Source organism: Canis lupus, chromosome 25 (assembly GCF_011100685.1).
Source record: "Canis lupus familiaris isolate Mischka breed German Shepherd chromosome 25, alternate assembly UU_Cfam_GSD_1.0, whole genome shotgun sequence".
Lineage (NCBI taxonomy): Eukaryota > Metazoa > Chordata > Mammalia > Carnivora > Canidae > Canis > Canis lupus.
This window is the reverse complement of record NC_049246.1, coordinates 10,576,970-10,595,142: the sequence shown is the minus strand read 5'-3', so window position 1 is coordinate 10,595,142 and position 18,173 is coordinate 10,576,970. Positions and strand designations below refer to the sequence as shown.

The window sequence follows — 18,173 nt, the reverse complement described above, 5'->3', positions numbered from 1 at the left end:
TCCTGACTCAAAGATAAATTGGCTGAAGAGTCTAAGGACAAGTGGCAACCATTTGAGAAGTTTGCTCTGTGGGAGATTGAGGATGAACGTGCAAGGAGGGGGGATTATTTACCAAAGGGTAAGGAGTTCCATGCAGTGTGGATGGAAGGTCAGAAAGAAGACTGGGTCACAAGGTGGAAAGGAGATTAGGGACTTATTGGCCTTCAGCTTTAGTCTTGAGCTGTTCTCTGGTCTCTTAGTCTCCACCCAAAGTAGAAGACCTTCAGCATCTATGTTCTCCTGCCCTCGCCCCAGACTCCACTCAGAACATTCTCACCCCGGCCCCATCCAACTTCCCTTTAGATTCTCCTACAGGGTCAGACTCACCTGGATTCATTGTGCTTCTGAGTACAGGTGGGTGGGCAGGCCATAGGATTCATTACATTTCAGAACTCTCTGGAGCCATTGCAGTACAATGAAATGCAGGCTAAAATGAGGGCAGAATCAGGGAAATACAAATCAAAACCACAATGAGATACCACCTCACACCAGTGAGAATGGGGAAAATTAACAAGGCAGGAAACCACAAATGTTGGAGAGGATGTGGAGAAAAGGGAACCCTCTTACACTGTTGGTGGGAATGTGAACTGGTGCAGCCACTCTGGAAAACTGTGTGGAGGTTCCTCAAAGAGTTAAAAATAGATCTGCCCTATGATCCAGCAATTGCACTGTTGGGGATTTACCCCAAAGATACAGATGCATGAAACGCCGGGACACCTGCACCCCGATGTTTCTAGCAGCAATGTCCACAATAGCCAAACTGTGGAAGGAGCCTCGGTGTCCCTCGAAAGATGAGTGGATAAAGAAGATGTGGTTTATGTATACAATGGAGTATTTCTCAGCCATTAAAAACGACAAATACCCACCATTTGCTTTGACGTGGATGGAACTGGAGGGTATTATGCTGAGTGAAGTAAGTCAATAGGAGAAGGACAAACATTATATGGTCTCATTCATTTGGGGAATATAAATAATAGTGAAAGGGAATAGAGGGGAAGGGAGAAGAAATGGGTAGGAAATATCAGAAAGGGAGACAGAACATGAGAGACTCCTAACTCTGGGAAACGAACTAGGGGTGGTGGAAGGGGAAGAGGGCGGGGAGTGGGGGTGACTGGTTGGCGGGCACTGAGGGGGGCACTTGACGGGATGAGCACCGGGTGTTATTCTGTATGTTGGCAAATTGAACACCAATAAAAAATAAATTTATTATTAAAAATAAATAAATAAAATGAGGGCAGAAAGCCACAGGTTCAGAGCTTGGCTCAGCCACATACTGGTAAATGCAGATACATTACAACCGCCATACCTTTAGTTTCTTCATTTGCAAAGTAATGATACCAGTAGCAATAGCAACAGAGTTTAGGAGTGGGGTAAAGTGAGATAATATACACAGAGGCAGCTGCAAACTAATTCCTGGCATTTATACATGCTAGTAAACAGGGGGTAAAACTGTTTACATGCAGTAAAACAATAACCTCCATGACAGCTCATACCACTCTTTCACTGGAACAGTGCCTGACACATACATGGTACTTAATGAATAAGAGTATACTGGGACGTGGGAATATATTATTTGATACATTCCTATCTAGATAATGTTTCTATGCTTCATTTTATTCAAACTCTAAAATCTTCCCTTGAAATCTTCCCACAGTCCATTTGTCTTTTAAGTGACATCAGAATTTCTATATTCTGATTACATCATTCCTTTTTCCCTATTTACCTCTTTTCAGCCACACTAGCACAATAATAATTACTTGCATTGTTGCCATGTTCGCATTTCATTTTTCTTCTGGCTCCTCTCCATCTTCCTTCCATGATTTTTCATGTTCCCTATCTGGGAGTGGGTCTGTAGGGCTAGGAAAGAATCAGCCCTGTTACCACAGCTTTGACAGGTGCATAGTGTGAGAATATTAGATGGACAGAGGATAAAGTCTATTGATGTGTATATTTCTTTATCCTCTTCTGTTTACTATCTTTCCTTACTTATGCTGAGATTGAGTTGCATGCACATGTGGCCTATTGTTAGTGAGGTTCAGAGCCTGTATAACTTCCTTTTTTTTAAATAATAAATTTATTTTTTATTGGTGTTCAATTTGCCAACATACAGAATAGCACCCAGTGCTCATCCCGTCAAGTGCCCACCTCAGTGCCCGCACCCAGTAAAACTTCCTTTTGATTTCTTTTGACATGCTTATTTATTTTTATGAAACAAGTATATAGCATTCTTGTAACCATTATTTTAAATCTATTTTTCCCCATTTTGAGGTGCTCAGTCAGGACCCTGAGTGACCCACTGTCATTTGCCATTACATTTTGTTTTTAAAATGACAGTCTTATCCTTAGAGCAAACCCATCATTCTTGACTGGGCAGCTTTCCTCATAATCTCACAGCTCCCAGGCAGGTGGCCTCTGCCTTAAGCACCAATGATGAACGGGGTGTTAGTCACTTTTATGATGTCCAGTTTAGGAATAAAACACAAAATGGGTCTTCTCCCAGCAGCTGCCATAGTCACTCATATCACTGTGGAAGGCCTTGACCACATGAGAAACTGGGCTTTTACACTACTTTTTCTGAACAACCCTATATGGATTGCCAGACAGAACCCTTCAGCTTAGACCTTTGGGAGGCTTTTTGCTGCTTTATTTATAGCAAAGCATTTTGGGGCCATTTAAATGTATAGTAATTGTTCTGGAGTGGGTATGATCAGTAACAGGGTTTCAGATTAAAACTATGAACTTGTCCTTTGATACCAGTGAGGCTGGCATTTCTTGGATTATTTACCAAGAAATACTCCTGGCTTCTCCTCCCTTCCATCCCAAAAGCTCGACTGAAAGGGCTCTGGGTTTTGTATACACACATTCATTTGTATAGCGCTGAGTTTGCATGTGCAGAAGGTACTCTGAGGTACACAGGAGTAGTTTTGACCAATGATGAACCCAGAAGAGATAAACATATATATGTAAGGACCTGTTTTCTCTAGCTGACATTTTCAGGCCTTATCTGGCTGCAAGTCACAAAAACCTAATCAAACTGCCTTAGGCCAAAAAGAATGCAAAAGGTCAGAAGGATTTTGGCTCACATAACTGAAAAGCTCAGGTGATATTGCTAATGTGAGGTAGGGCTGTACCCAGGTCCTTAAACAATTAAATCCTGAATTTTTTTTTTTTTTTTTTTTGTCTCCTGTCCCTACTTTCCCCCTCTCCTGACTGCTTCTTCACAAAGGCTCTCCCCACTCCGAGGAGGCAGAGGTTGTCAATGGCAGCTCAGGCCTATATCCCACCAGTTTAAGCATCTATCAGAAAAAGAATTATTTTCTAGTAATTCCAGAAAAACTTGTAAGATAAAGGCTCTCATGATCCCAACCTGGATTTTGTTTTCATTCTCAAACCTGGTGCTCTGTCACTCCGGCGTGATGCAGAGCTCTGATCGGGCAGGCCAGAGTCACAGGCCCACCTCCAGAACCAGGTGTATCAGCACCCCTCTACCCCCCAACACACACCAGTCACATGGCCCATGAGGAGGGAAAGGTTAGTTCCCCCAGGTGAGCATGAATGTTAAAAGAAACTGACCAGGCCAAACAAGAGACGTCTGCTAGAGGTATAGTCTGCACTAGGGGAAAGAGAACAGCTAAGGCTGAATAGGGTTTAAGGAGAGACAAGTATTCAAGAAGAGCTGGGGAAAATCAGAAAAGCTTCATAAGTAAGTGATGGGGACTCAGGAGACTAATACAGACCAAGAAAAGAAATCAGTGCTTTTTTGGTGAATAAAAAGAGTTTCCTCATTTATTCGTTCAGTTAGACATAGAAGATATAATAGCTACTAATGCCCTAATCACTGGAACCACTGTTTGTTACCTTCCACTGCCACGGGAGCTTTGCACTGCGCCTAAGTTGAGGGTCTTGAGATGGGGAGATCATCCTTAATTAGCTGGATAGACCCAGTGTAATCCAAAGCTTTGGAAAGGCTTTAAAAGAAAAATCATGTGATCTGGTTAATGATTAAAGAAGATCATCCTGGCACTGGTAAGAAGGATGAGTTAGGTAGACATGAAGAAGGTAAGACACAGGATGGGAGAAATCACTTAGGAGATTTTTCTAGCTGTCCCAGTGAGAATTAATGAGAACTGAGCTAGGGTAAATAGTGGGAATGGGTACAGGGTCAGATTCAGAAGCTGCTTCATAAGGCAGACAGGTAGTGGCTGATCAGATGTGGGAGTATAAAGAAGAGGGCTCCCTGGCATCTGGCTTCAGTGACCAGGGAAACCACCAATCAGGAAAGAAAATCTAGGAAGAGAAATTATTTGAGAAGAAGACAATTCATTCCAGTTGGAGCATGGTGATCTGGTCATTTCATAGGCTACGGTAATGTCTAGTTGGCAGCTAAAAACAGGTCTGGATCTCAAGAAAGTTGTCTGGACCCATCTGGATTGGAAAGGATAGAGCTGATGTTCATCAGCATGTGCAACTTGGTGATGCAAGCGTGCTGAGTGGTCAGGAGCATCCAGAAGAGTGGACAGGCGAACTCTTGGACAGCTTTACTCAGATGCAGGCAAAGGAGGAACCACAGTGAAGGAAAGAGAGTCCAGAGGGACAGGAGGAAAACTGTAAGACCACAACCCACTCTGGCATTCCTAGGTACTCAGAGGTCTTAACAGAGTTAGGTGAAAGCTTATGGGACATTTAAAAATCATAAGTCTGAGTCTTGATTCTAAGAAAACTGCAAAAAGCACTGAAAGTCTTGACTGATTTTCATAATTTTCTGTGCCATTAAGAATTCCCAGAACCACACTGGAGTTTTCTAGGCAATGCTGTGTTCCTGGGGGAGGGACCATGAAACTTTCCATCAAAGTTCTTGTAGAGTTGGTTGCACTGGGCTGATTTCTCTCCTTCTCCTTTCATGGATCAGACAAATTATTTTCATTTTTGTTTTGGTTTCACTCCTTTTAACTGTTTATTTCTTTATAAAAGTAATATGTGATCATCATAAAAAATAAAATAATGCAGAAGTGCAGTAAAATAAAAAAAATTCCCTCAATCCTACTGCTCAGAAGTAACCATTATTAACAATTTGGTACCTACCTTTCAAATCTTATATAGTTAAAAGCATAATACAGGTAACATTTTGTGTTACAAACATGGGATAATAGCATGCACAGTATTCAACAACAGCTCTTTTATTTATCACAGACATCTTCTGTGCCAGGACAATATAGAGCTACTTCATTCTTTTTAATAGCTACATAAAAGTACATAGTATGGATATACCACACTTTATTTAACCATTTCCCAGTGTGCATTTTGATTATTTACTCTTCTTTATTATTATGAATAATGTATGAAGTCTCTTTGCACGTAATCTTTTTGAGCTTGTGGTCATTGTGTTTAAGACAAACTTTTAGGCTTTTAACATTTTTCTTCTCAGCTCCCACAAGTCTCAGTACCTTTCCATAGTTATTGATACCAAAAAGCTGAGCAGAAGGAGGAATGAGAAGAATGAAGTGAGCCATAGTTTGATACTCTGAGGGATGGGGTGGAGTAATGCAGTGGCTTTGAGGATTCCAGGTTACAGCTTTCTGTAAGCCCTGGAATGCCTGGGCAAGACATCTTGAAAGAAGCCCGGTGGGAGGGAGTAGACAGGAGGGGACAGTGACTGAATGACCACATCAGGCAGGGAAGGTATGGCCCTACAATTGAGCCTTATGATCTAGTGGGGAAGGTAGACCATAAACAGAGGTGGATAGCATATATTCGGGGTATAATAAATGCTGTGGAGAAGAATGAAGCAAGAAAGCAAAGGGAGAGTGGCACATGGCAGGAGGGCTGTTTCACCTATGGTGTCGGGGGGCCTCTTTGAAGATGATGGAGACCTGAATGAAGGGATGAGTGAACCATGCTCAAGGCCTCAGGGAAATGTGTTCTGTGCAGAAGGAACTCAAGCTTAAAGGGCCCAGAATGGGAGGAGCTGTGGCTTGTTTGAGCACCAGCATGGCTGGCAGTGTAGTATGGCTAGAGTGTGTGAGCAGGTGCTAACAGTGGTGCCATCTCTGTATTAGGGTTCTCCGGAGACACAGAACCAATAGGATATAATACATGAACATGTAATACATTTGAGAGAGAGAGAGAGAGAGAATATATATAGAAAAAAATATATGCTCTATATACAAATTATATATACATTTGTATATTATATAATATATATTATAAGTAAATACACACACACACACCTCATAAGATTTTTTTATGAGGAATCGGCTCACATGTTTATGGAGGCTAAGAAGTCCCCAGGTCTACAGTTGGCAAGCCAGAGACCCAGAGACAGCTGATGGTTTAAGTTCCAGTCTCAGGGCAGAAGACCGATATCCCAGCTCACTCAACTAATCGGACATGTGAACTTCCTTCATAGTCAGCCTTTTGTTCCACTCTGGCATTCAGCAGATCATATAAGACCTACTCACATTGGAGAGGGCAGTCTGCTTTATTCAGTCTACCAATTTAAATTTAATCTTATCTGGAAACACCCAGAATGTTCGACCAAATGTCTGGGCACCCTGTGACCCAGTCAAGTTGACACATAAAGTTACCTATCACAATGTGTCTATGAAGTAGCCAGAAGAGGAGATCATCTGGGGCTGTGCTGCTCAGTATGAGGGCCGGTGACCCATGAGCCATTACTGAGAGCTCAAAATGTGGTCAGTGCCAGATGTTGAAGTGATACTGAGTATGTTGGGTTAAATAAAAAATGTTATTTACTTATTAGTTTTTAAATGTTACTAGGAAATTTTAAATGACACAAGTGGCTCATGTTTATATTTCTGTTAGCTAGTGCTGGTCTATAGGGCCTCACTAATGGGGCAAGGAGTTTACAGTTCATTCTATCTTGGGAGGTAGAGGGTTTCAAGATCAGGAATAACTTGCTCTAACTTAGATTTGAAGCAATTCATCTGCTGTGGGAGAATAAGCTGTAGAGGAGCAGGAATGGGAACAGCAGATTAGGTAGGAGGCTATAGCAAAGAAGGAAGAGGAAGTGGTGGTGTTGGGCTCTGCAGAGGCAGCGGAGGGGAGAGAAGCGGTCAGACCTGGGATGTACTCAGAGGCGAACAAACAAGCTTTGCTAATGGGCCAAATGTGGGCAGGGAGTAAAGACACAAACCAAGATGATGCCTAGTGTTGGGGCCTGAGCACAATGAGTGAAAGAGGGTGCCACTTACTGAGATGTGAAAGACTAGGGGTATGTTAACTAAATGCCATGAAACATAGGAAGGAGGAGGAAGAAAAAAGCAATGGGGGAGAGATACAAAAGAGAATTCAAGCTTCAGAAGAGCTCAATCAACGAGACTAAAAGAGTTTGTCGAAAAGCAGTAAAGCAGAGATGGTGACAGGTATGTGGGTGGAATAATAGAAGGCTTGTAAGCAAGGCTGGAGAGGCGGTGAGGCAGGTCCAATGGTCAGGGTATGTGGGAACCAGTCACGCCAGAAAAGAATGAAAGATGGGGAAGATGGTTCCAAATACCTGCCTCTCTCTCCAAACTCCTGGAATGATCTTTCCCCACCATCTTATATACACACGCATGCATACGAATGCATGCACCAAATGTATAAATAATCTATAATAGTGCTTTTATATAAAAGAAAAATTGATATATTTGAACATATTAAAATCTAAAATCACAATAGAATTAAATATACTATAAATTTTAAAAAGTCAAAGGCTGGAAAATATAATTTAAATAGCCTTCAAATAAAGAATTAATATCCAGAATATATGAAGAGTTCTTAATACATCAGTAAGAAAAATAGGCAAGGGATTTTAATTAGGCAATTTCCAAACAAAGAAATGCACACAACCAGTGTAAAAAGACTTTAAGGGTCTGGCAAAAATTAAAATGATTGAGACTTCAATGTCAATAGAGGATGGGGCATGTAGAGAGTTGCCCTTATGCACTGTTAGATGCGAGTGTAAATTAGTAGCTTGTCCTGGAAGACAATTGGACTGTGTCTAACAATACAGCAAATGAGCAGACTCTTAATCCAGCAAAAGCACTTCTATGTATTTTTCCTGTAAAGATACCAGTGCCTATATGCAAAGAAACAAGTAGAAGAATGTGTTTTGTAGCACATTTAGCTATTTTAATAGCTAAAATTTGAAAACATTCTAAATTTTCATCAATAGGAGGATGGGTTGATGAATTGTACTTTTTTGCCTGTTACTATGTGACATCTTTAAAAGATCTATGCCTACGCTAATATAAAAAAGATCTTTAAAAATGTGGGTAGGTAAAGGAATTGCAATATATGATTCATTTAGCTAGCCAACAGCTGTATTGACATAGGTGTCAATAATATGTATAAATACCTAGAAAGAGGTCTAGAAGAATAACCACCAAATCACCTCCAGCAGATACCTCTGGAAGAGGAGTGAAGTTGCAGGCTTTGGGGAGTGGGAACTGGGACGTGTTCTGTATCTGAGGAATCATCTCCAAACTTTACTTTAAAAATGACATAATAAACTGTGCTGAGGTGGAGGCGAGTCTAGGTACATCCAGGTCTGTGTTCTTCCTCTAATCCTCCATTGTTCTTTGACTTTCTGTCGAAGGTCATATGAAGGTGAGTGTCTGTGACCAGCACACATGGGGACACGGCCCTGTGCTCCTGGACATAATTGGAGGAGCGTCCACATGCTGTTCTTTGTTATTGCTTATGCTCAGGTTATCCCATTCTGCTGGGGCCAGCTCTGACAGCAGTTCCACGAAGGCTCAGCTGCAGCTGCCAGAGCGAAAAGGCTCTCCAGGTCACCTCTGTGGACCAGCTGCATGGAAATGAATTAGAGGCAGACCACGTCCCCTGTGGCTTGTGTCTCAGTGATGCCGAAGTCATTAGCAGTTGTGTTTGGCTTACAGCTTCCGTCTCCATCTTCTGAACATTTGTTTGGGCAGGAAGAGGCGGGCAGGCTGAGTTGGTGGCTGAGGACAGTCTATCTTTAATTTCCGGGTCATTTGTCAGGGTCACTGGGGTGCAGTGACCTCCAGAGACAGGGGAATTTTTCATCAAATCAGAGACAGCAGTGTGCCTGCCGATTCACCTGACCACTACAACGAAATTCCCTTTGCTCTAAATGAGTGTGTCATCCCTGAAGCACAGGGAGTGATGTCCATAGCAATAAATCACCCAAATATTATTTGCTGCCATTTATTTGCCTTGCGTTAAGCCTCCCTTTCCACAAACAACTTGTGTTACTGTTTCATTTGTAACCAACTCTCTTTCCTTCTTTTTCTCTTTTTAAATTCTGTATAGGGTCAAAGAAAGAAGTACAAAAAGATCAAGATGCTAATAAACCTGCTGTATCATCTCCTAAGAGAACCGTGGCTTCAGCCACCAAGCTTCATTCTTCACCAGGTATTTAAGAAATGTGATCGGAGTTATTTGGGGAGAAGGCTAGAACTTGTCATTTATTTTGTTCGCGTGTCATTAATGGAGCAGTGCCAGCCCATGTGGTAGGTGTAATTGTTCCAGGGCTTGACATACGTACACTGATGTGTTCTGACACAAGATGAAATGAACCAGCTGTTGGCATCATTTTGTGTTAAAAAAAAAAAAAAAAAGGAACGTTACCATGCTGCTTTTCAGTGGTAGACTCTTCCCTGTGTAGGAGTATCTGCTCTTCCCGTGGCATGCAGAAATAATTTATAATTGAAAAACAGACTTTGAAGATCTAACCTCAAGAGAGAGTAATACTTTCTAAAAAGAAGAAAAATAGAAAAGCAACCGATATCAAATACTTGCGATTTTGTCAGTGAGGAAACCATATGTTTACCTTCAGATATGAATAAACTAGGTAACATCACTTGAGAGTTGAAAATCATTTATATCTTGAAAATTCATTTTGTAAGGCATTTGTAGAACAGAATGCAATATCACCTCAGAACATTTTCTTTAAGCATGAAAACTGTAGCAATAATAGCATCCAGGATACCAGGGACTGTCCTAAGCTCTTTAAATGTATTACTTTATTTAATGCCTGCAAGGACTGTGAGACAGGCACTATTATTGCCTCGCCCTTTTCATGTGAGGAAATTGAGGTACAGAGATTTTCAATAATTTGCCCAAAGTCACAGGAAATAAGTAGTAGAATCACGATTTGATCCCAGCCACTCTGAATCTCAAAACTGCATTCTTAGTCACCACTCTATTAACCAGAAAGCTTAGAGAATAAGGAACTTATTAATACTTATCTAATTAAAAATGTACAAGAAAGAAGCCCAAGCCACATGTGAGTGGGTCAGGAGACAAAGCTGCATGTCTACATAGGGTGAGAGGTCAGATGGTAGGACCCTGCACTAATCTATAATTTCTAGGAAGATAAAGGAAACTCGCCCTGTAGGATGAGTCTAACCTCACATCTTTAGCTCTGAGAGAAGGTAGGGAAAGGAGACAGGTTCTCCCTAGGGAGTCCTCGCCCCCAATCTGCCCTGCCTTGATTTAACAGCCAGAATCCATGCTACCACTATGGTCTGAAAATTCAGTTTAACATACTGTAGCCCTTTCATGAACGTAGCAGAATGAAATGTAGCATCATTACACACTCAAGGAAATAAACCACCATGAGTATGATCCTTCTATTCCAGGGAAAGAGAGTAAAGGTTCTGCGTCATGTTAGACTTTGCTAAGTTAAAATATATGTGTTGAAACTTCTAGGGTAATCCGTAAAATAGAGCATGTAGATCTGAACCAATGGAGGGGGAAAAGACCGGAATGAGAGGCAAAAAAAAAATGTTTCAGCCAATGAAAGTGAAGACAAGAAGGGGAGAAAGGAAAAAGAAAAAAAAAAGAGAGAGAGAAAAAAAGGAAGACAAAGGAGGGAGAGAGGAGAAATTGAGGAAGTAGAATAAGATATTACAAATGAGTTTAAATATGTCACAATGAATGTGCAGGAACTAAATTCTCTAGACTAAATCAATGATTTAGATCACCAGCTGAGATTCACTTATTGAACAGTCAGAAAGTATTAAGTGTATGTTAGATGCTGGGAAATCGAGCTTTAGACTGCTTACACAGTACACACCTAAAATAAAGACTACTAAAAGGTTGAATGTGAAAGGAAATATATAATCCATGCAAATTCCAAAGAAAAGGATGTTTGCAGTGTTACAGCTTTGAAGCTTCTTTCTTAGGGAATAATTATTAAATATGAAATCACACATTTGTAAAGCATACAATTTGATACATCTTGACATGTATACACATGAGAAACTGTCACCACATGCAGACAGCAAACATATCTGTTATCCTGGAAAGTATCCTGGTGCCACTTTGTGATCCTACCCTCCTACCCCTCTGCACCCAACCCAATCCATACACCCCTCTCTGTTACATCTCTATAGATTAGTTTACATTTTCTAAAATCTTCTATAAATGGAATCATACAGTATGTACTCTACTTTTCTTTGGATGATTTCTTTGAGTAGTCCATTCCTTTTTATTGATGAATAAAATTTCAGTGTGTGGATACCACAGTTTATCCATTTACTTGTCAATATACCTTTGGGCTTCTACACCAAGGATTTGGCTATTTTAAATAAAGCTGCTTTGCATATTTGTAGGAGTCTTGATATGGATATCTGGTTTCATTTCTCTTGGTAAATATCTAGGACTGGCATGCCTTAGTCATATGGAATTATTTGTTTAACATTTTAAAAATGTTAAAAGGTTTTCCAAGGTGGTTGTACCATTTTATGTTCCCAACGGTAGTGTGTAAGAGATATAGCTCCTCTACCATTTTGCCCAGTACTTGAGATGGCCAGTTTTTTTAAGTAGGTATGGAGTGGTATCTTGCATGGCTTTTGCATTTTCCTAATAACTAATGATGTTATGATGTTGAACATCTTTTTATGTTTGTTTGACATCTGTATATGTTCTTTGATAAAATATCTATTCAAGGGGCTCTCAGTGGCTCAGTCAGTGAAGTGTCCAACTTGATTTTGGCCCAGGTCAGAATCTCAGGGTTGTGAGAATGAGCCCTGTGTCAGGCTCTGTGCCAGGCATAGATCCTGCTTAGGATTCTCTCTCTCCCTCTCCCTCAGCCCCTTTCCACCTCCTCTCTTAAAAAAAAAAAAAAAAAAAAAAAAAAAAGCTATTCAAATATTTTGCCATTTTTAATTGTTTTTTCCCCATGTTACTGAATTTTAGGATTTCTTGTGTGTTTTAGATACAATTTTTTCATCTATATGATTTGCAATCCCTCCCTACCCTGCATCTGTGGCTTGTTTTGCATTCTCTTAGGAGTGCTTTTGAAGAATACATGTTCTTAAATTTCCTGAAGTCCAATTCATAATTTTTTTCTTTTGTAGACCTTGTTTTTTTGGTGCTATCTAAAAATATCTTTATTATCACCCTAGATCATAAAGATTTTCTTCTACATTTCTTTCTATAAGATTTAGCATTCGACGCTTTATATTTAAGTCTGTGATTCATTTCAGTTAATTTTTGCACACAGTGTGACATGTGGCTTGAATTTGTTTTTATTACAGAGTACCATGCAACTAATTTCTACTCTGATCTTTATTTCTTTTATTCTGCTTATGTTGGGTCTAACTAAATGATATCATTACTTTGAAATCTTTCTTCTTTTCTAATGTGTTTATTTAGTACAATAAATTTCCCTTTAGTCACTGTAGTCCACAAATTTTAGCTATAGTCCACAAATTTTGATGTATTGGGTTTCATCTCCATTGGATTCAAACTATTTTCAAATTTCCTTTTATGATTTTTTTTCTGTACTCATGATTATTTCGAATTGTGTTTGCAGAGATCTGGGACTTTGCAGAGACCTTTCTCATTTTATTTCTAATTCTATTGTAGTTAGAGAACATACTTTGGATGAACTGAATCCTTTTAAATTTATTGAGACATGTTTTATGACTCACAACAAGATCTGTCTTGGTAAATGATTCATACATACTGAAGCAAAATGTCTATTCTACTGTATCTGTGTGAAGCATTTTACAAATGTCATGGGTCAAGTTGGCTGATGGCATAGTTCAAGTATTCTATATCCTTACTGATTTTCTGTCTACATGTTCTATTCATAATTGAGAGAAGGTTGTTGAAATCTCAGTGTAATTGTGAACTTGTCTCTTTCTCCTTCTGGTTCTGTCATTATCTGCTTCCTATGTTCTGAAGCTCTGCTATTAGGTACATAGACGTTTAGGATTGTTTATTGTTTTGCTGAAGTGTCCACTTTATCATTAGGAAATGGCCCTCTTTATTCTTGGTAATATTCTTTTCCCTGAAATCTACTTCTCAGTATTAGTTGTGCACTTCTGTATTCCATTAGTTTAGCATGGCATACTTCTTTCCATACTTCTCCTTTTCATCTGTTTGCTTCTTTATATTTAAGTTGGTTTCTTATGGGCAGCTGGTAATTGGATCTTGCATTTTTCTCCAGTTTGAAAACTCTGCCTTTGATGTCATGTTATTGATTTGATTGGGATTAAGTCTACCATATTCCTGTTATTTTCTATACATCTCATATGTCCTTTTTTCTTTTGTCTCTACTTTACTGCCTTCTTTTATATTAATTGAATATTTATTATGATTCCGTTTGTTCTCTTTATTTTTTTTCTAATTTTATTTATTTTGAGAGAGAGAGAAAGCATGAGCAAGGGGAGGCAGAGAGAGAGAACCAGCTTCCCTACTGAGTAGGAAGCCCAATGTGGATCCCAGGACCCTGAGATCGTGACCTGAGCTGAAGGCAGATGCTTAACTGACTGAGCCACCCAGGTGCCCCCATTTACTCCCTTTATTAATGTGTTATCTATCTTTATGTTACTGAATTATTTTAGTGACTACTTTAGGATTCATAATTTCTATCTTTAACTTTTCATATTCTAATTAAAGCAATATTGTATTACTCCACATGTAATACAGTGAACCCTTGAACAGCATGGACTTGAACTGTGTGGGTCCCCTCACATATGCAGACTTTTTGCCAGTAAATACTGTACTGTACTATAAATATATTTTCTCTTTCTTACAATTTTTTTAATTACATTTTCTCTATCTCACTTTATTGTAAGAATACAGTATCTAATATATGTAACATACAAAATACGTGTTAATCAATTGACTATGTTACCAGAAAGGCTTCTAGTCAACAGTAGGCTGTTAGTAGTTAAGTTTTGGGGGAGTCAAAAGTTATATGCGGATTTTTGACTATTGTGGAGTTGTTGTCCCTAATCCCTGTGTTGTTCAAGGGTCAACTATGTAAGAATCTTCCAACTGTGTGCTCCCATCTCTCTCTTTCTAGCATTTGTGCTGTTATCAAACACTTTCCTTCCACATATATCATAAACCTACACTACATTGTTGATTATCAATGATGTTTTCTTTCAAGGAGATTTAAATAAGAAAAAAGGCTTTTTGCCAATATCCCTGATGAACATGGGTGTAAAAATTCTCAACAAGATACTAGCTAATTGGATCCAACAGTACATTAAAAAGATTATTCATCATGAGAAGGTGCAATTTATTTTTGGGCTGCAGAGGTGAGGCAACATCCACAAATCAATTAACATGATACAGTACGTTAATAAAAGACAGCATAAGAACCATATAATCCTCTCAATAGATGCAGAAAAAGCATTTGACAAAATACAAAATCTCTTCCTGATAAAAGCCCACAACAAAGTAGAGATAGAGGGAACATACCTCAACATCATAAAGGCCATATACAAAAGTCCCACAGCTAATATCATTCTCAGTGAGGAAAAATTGAAAGCTTTTCCCAGAAGGTCAGGAATATGATGTCCACTCTTACCACTCCCTTCAACATAGTACTGGAAGTCATAGCCTCGGCATTCAGACAACAAAAGAAATAAAAGGCATCTGAATCAGCAAAGAAGTCAAGCTTTCACTCTTTGTAGATGACATGATACTCTATGTTGAAAACCCAAAAACTACACCAAAAAATTTGCTAAAACTCATACAGGAATTTATCAAAGTCACAGATATAAAGCCAACACACAAAAGTCTATTGCATTTCTATACACCAACAGTGAAATAGCAGAAAGAGAAATCAAGGACTTGATTCCATTTACAATTGCACCCAAACCATAGGATTCCTGGGAATAAACCTAACCAAAGAGTTAAAGGATCTTTACTCTGAAAACTATAGAACACTTATGAAAGAAATTGAGGAAGACACAAAGAAATGGAAAAACATTCCATGCTCATGGACTGGAAAAACAAATATTGTGCAAATGTCTATGCTACCCAAAGCAGTCTACATATTCAGTACAATCCCTATCAAAATAACACCAACATTTTTCACACAGCTGCAACAAACAATTCTAAAATTTGTATGGAACCAGAAAAGACCCTGAATAGCCAAAGTAGTGTTGAAAAAGAAAACCAAAGCTGGAGGTATCACAATTCCAGACTTCAAACTCTATTACAAAGCTGTAATCATCAAGGCATTATGGTACTGGCATAAAAACAGACACATATATCAGTGGAACAGAATAGATAACCCAGAAATGGACCCTCAACTCTATGGTCAATTAATCTTAGACAAATCAGGAAAGAATATCCAATGGAAAAAAGACAGTCCCTTTAATAAATGGTGTTGGAAAATTGGACGGCAACATATAGAAGAATGAAACTAGACTAGTATGTTACACTATACACAAAAATAAATTCAAAATGGATGAAAGACCTAAATGTGAGATAGGAATCCATCAAAACCCTAAAGGAAACACAGGCAGCAACCTCTTTAACCTTGGCTGCAGCAACTTCCTACTACACTTGTCTCCAGAGGCAAGGGAAACAAAAGCAAAAATGAACTATGGGACTTCATAGGTAAAAAGCTTCTGCACAGGAAAGGAAACAACCAACAAAACTAAAAGGCAACCTATGGAATGGGAGAAGATATTTGCAAATGACATATCACAAAAAAGGACTAATATCCAAAAATCTATAAATAACTCATAAACTTAATACCCAAAAAATAAACAATTCAGTCAAGAAAGGAGTAGAAGACACGAACAGACATTTCTCCAAAGAAGACATACAAATTACCAATACACACACATTAAAAATGTTCAACGTCACTCAGCAGCAGGGAAATACAAATCAAAACCACAATGAAAAACCACCTCAATTTGGCTATTGTGGACATGAGAAGGACAAACATTATATGGTCTCATTCATTTGGGGAATATAAATAATAGTGAAAGGGAATAGAAGGGAAGGGAGAAGAAATGGGTAGGAAATACCAGAAAGGGAGACAGAACATGAAGACTCCTAACTCTGGGAAACGAACTAGGGGTGGTGGAAGGGGAGGAGGGCAGGGGGGTGGGGGTGAATGGGTGACAGGCACTGAGGAGGGCACTTGCCGGGATGAGCACTGGGTGTTATTCTGTATGTTGGCAAATTGAACACCAATAAAAAATAAATTTATTATTAAAAAATACCACCTCAAACTGGTTAGAATGGCTAAAATTAACAACTCAGGAAATAACAGATGTTGGCAAGGATGTGTAGAAAGGGAAGCCCTCTTATACTATTGTTAGGAATGCAAACTGGTACAGCCAGTCTGGAAAACAGTATGGAGATTCCTCAAAAAATTCAAAATAGAGCTATCCTATGACCCAGCAATTGCACTGCTAGGTATTTATCCAAGGGTGCAAGCATAGTGATTCGAAGGGGCATCCCAATGTTGATAGCAGCAATGTCCACAGCAGCCAAACAATGGAAAGAGACCACATGTCCATCAACAGATGAATAGATAAAGAAGATGTGGTATAGATATATACAATGGAATATCACTAAGCCATCAAAAAGAATGAAACCTTGCCATTTACAATGGTGTGGATGGAACTAGAGGATATTATGCTAAGCAAAATAAGTCAGAGAAAGACAAATACCATATTATTTCATCGTATGCAGAATTTAAGAAACAAAACAGGTGAACATAGGGGAAGGAAAGGAAAAACAAAAAAAGCAGAGACAGAGGCAAACTATAAGAGACTCCTTTTTTAAGATTTTATTTATTTGCGAGAGAGAGCATGAGTGGGGGAAGAGGGAGAGGGACAAGCAAACTTCCCACTGATTGGGGAGCCCAGTGCAGGGCTGGATCTCAGGACCCTGAGATCATGATCTGAGCCAAAGTCAGAACTTAACTGACTGAGCCACCCAGGTACCCAAGAGACTTTTAACTATAGGAACAAACTGAGTGTTTCTGGAGGGGTGGTGGATGGAGACATGGAGTAATTGCTGATAGACATTAAGAAGGGTACTTGCTTCATCCTTCTACATGTGGCTGTCCAATTTTCTCAACACCATTTATTAAAGAGACTGTCTTTTTTCCATTGGATATTCTTTCCTGCTTTGTCAAAGGTGAATTAACCATAGAGTTGAGGGTCTATTTCTTGGTTCTCTATTCTGTTCCATTGATCTATGTGTCTGTTTTTGTGCCAGTACCATACCATATTGATGATCACAGCTTTGTAATACAGCTTGAAGTCCGGCATTTTGATGTCCCCAGCTTTGGTTTTCTTTTTCAACATTCTTCTGGCTATTTGGGGTTTTTCCTGGCTCTGTATGAATCTGAGGATTATTTGTTCCAATTCTGTGAAGAAAGTCCATGGTATTTTGATAGGGATTGGATTGAATGTGTAGATTTCTCTGGGTAAGCATAGACGTTTTCACAATATTTATTCTTCCAGTCTATGAGTATGGAATGTTTTTCCATCTATTTGTGTCTTCCTCAATTTCTTTCTTAAGTGTTCTGTAGTTTTTAGAGTACAGATGCTTTACCTCTTTGGCTAGGTTTATTACCAGGCATCTTATGGTTTGGGTGCAATCATAAATGGAATTGATTCCTTAATTTCTCTTTCTTCAGTCTCATTGTTAGTGTATAGAAATGTAACTGATTTCTGTGCATTGATTTTATATCCTGCCACATTGCTAAATTGCTGTATGAGTTCTAGCAACTTTGGGGTGGAGTCTTTTGGGTTTTATGTACAGTATCATGTCATCTGCAAAGAGTGAGAGGCCAACAAGCACATGAAAAAATGCTCCACATCTCTTGCTATTAGGGAAATACAAATCAAAACCACAATGGGATACCACCTTAC

At 39.2% G+C, this 18,173-nt stretch overlaps 1 protein-coding gene across 8 annotated transcripts in view; it reads left to right on the top strand.

The window, feature by feature from the left end:
- MTUS2 (microtubule associated scaffold protein 2) overlaps positions 1-18,173 on the top strand; it is a 589,535-nt gene that overhangs the window by 420,467 nt on the left and 150,895 nt on the right. For all 8 annotated transcript variants that reach the window (XM_038573372.1, XM_038573369.1, XM_038573370.1 and 5 more), the window contains one exon: positions 9,334-9,435. In XM_038573372.1, coding sequence (XP_038429300.1) covers positions 9,334-9,435 — 102 coding nt within the window. The remainder of the gene's footprint in view (positions 1-9,333; positions 9,436-18,173) is intronic.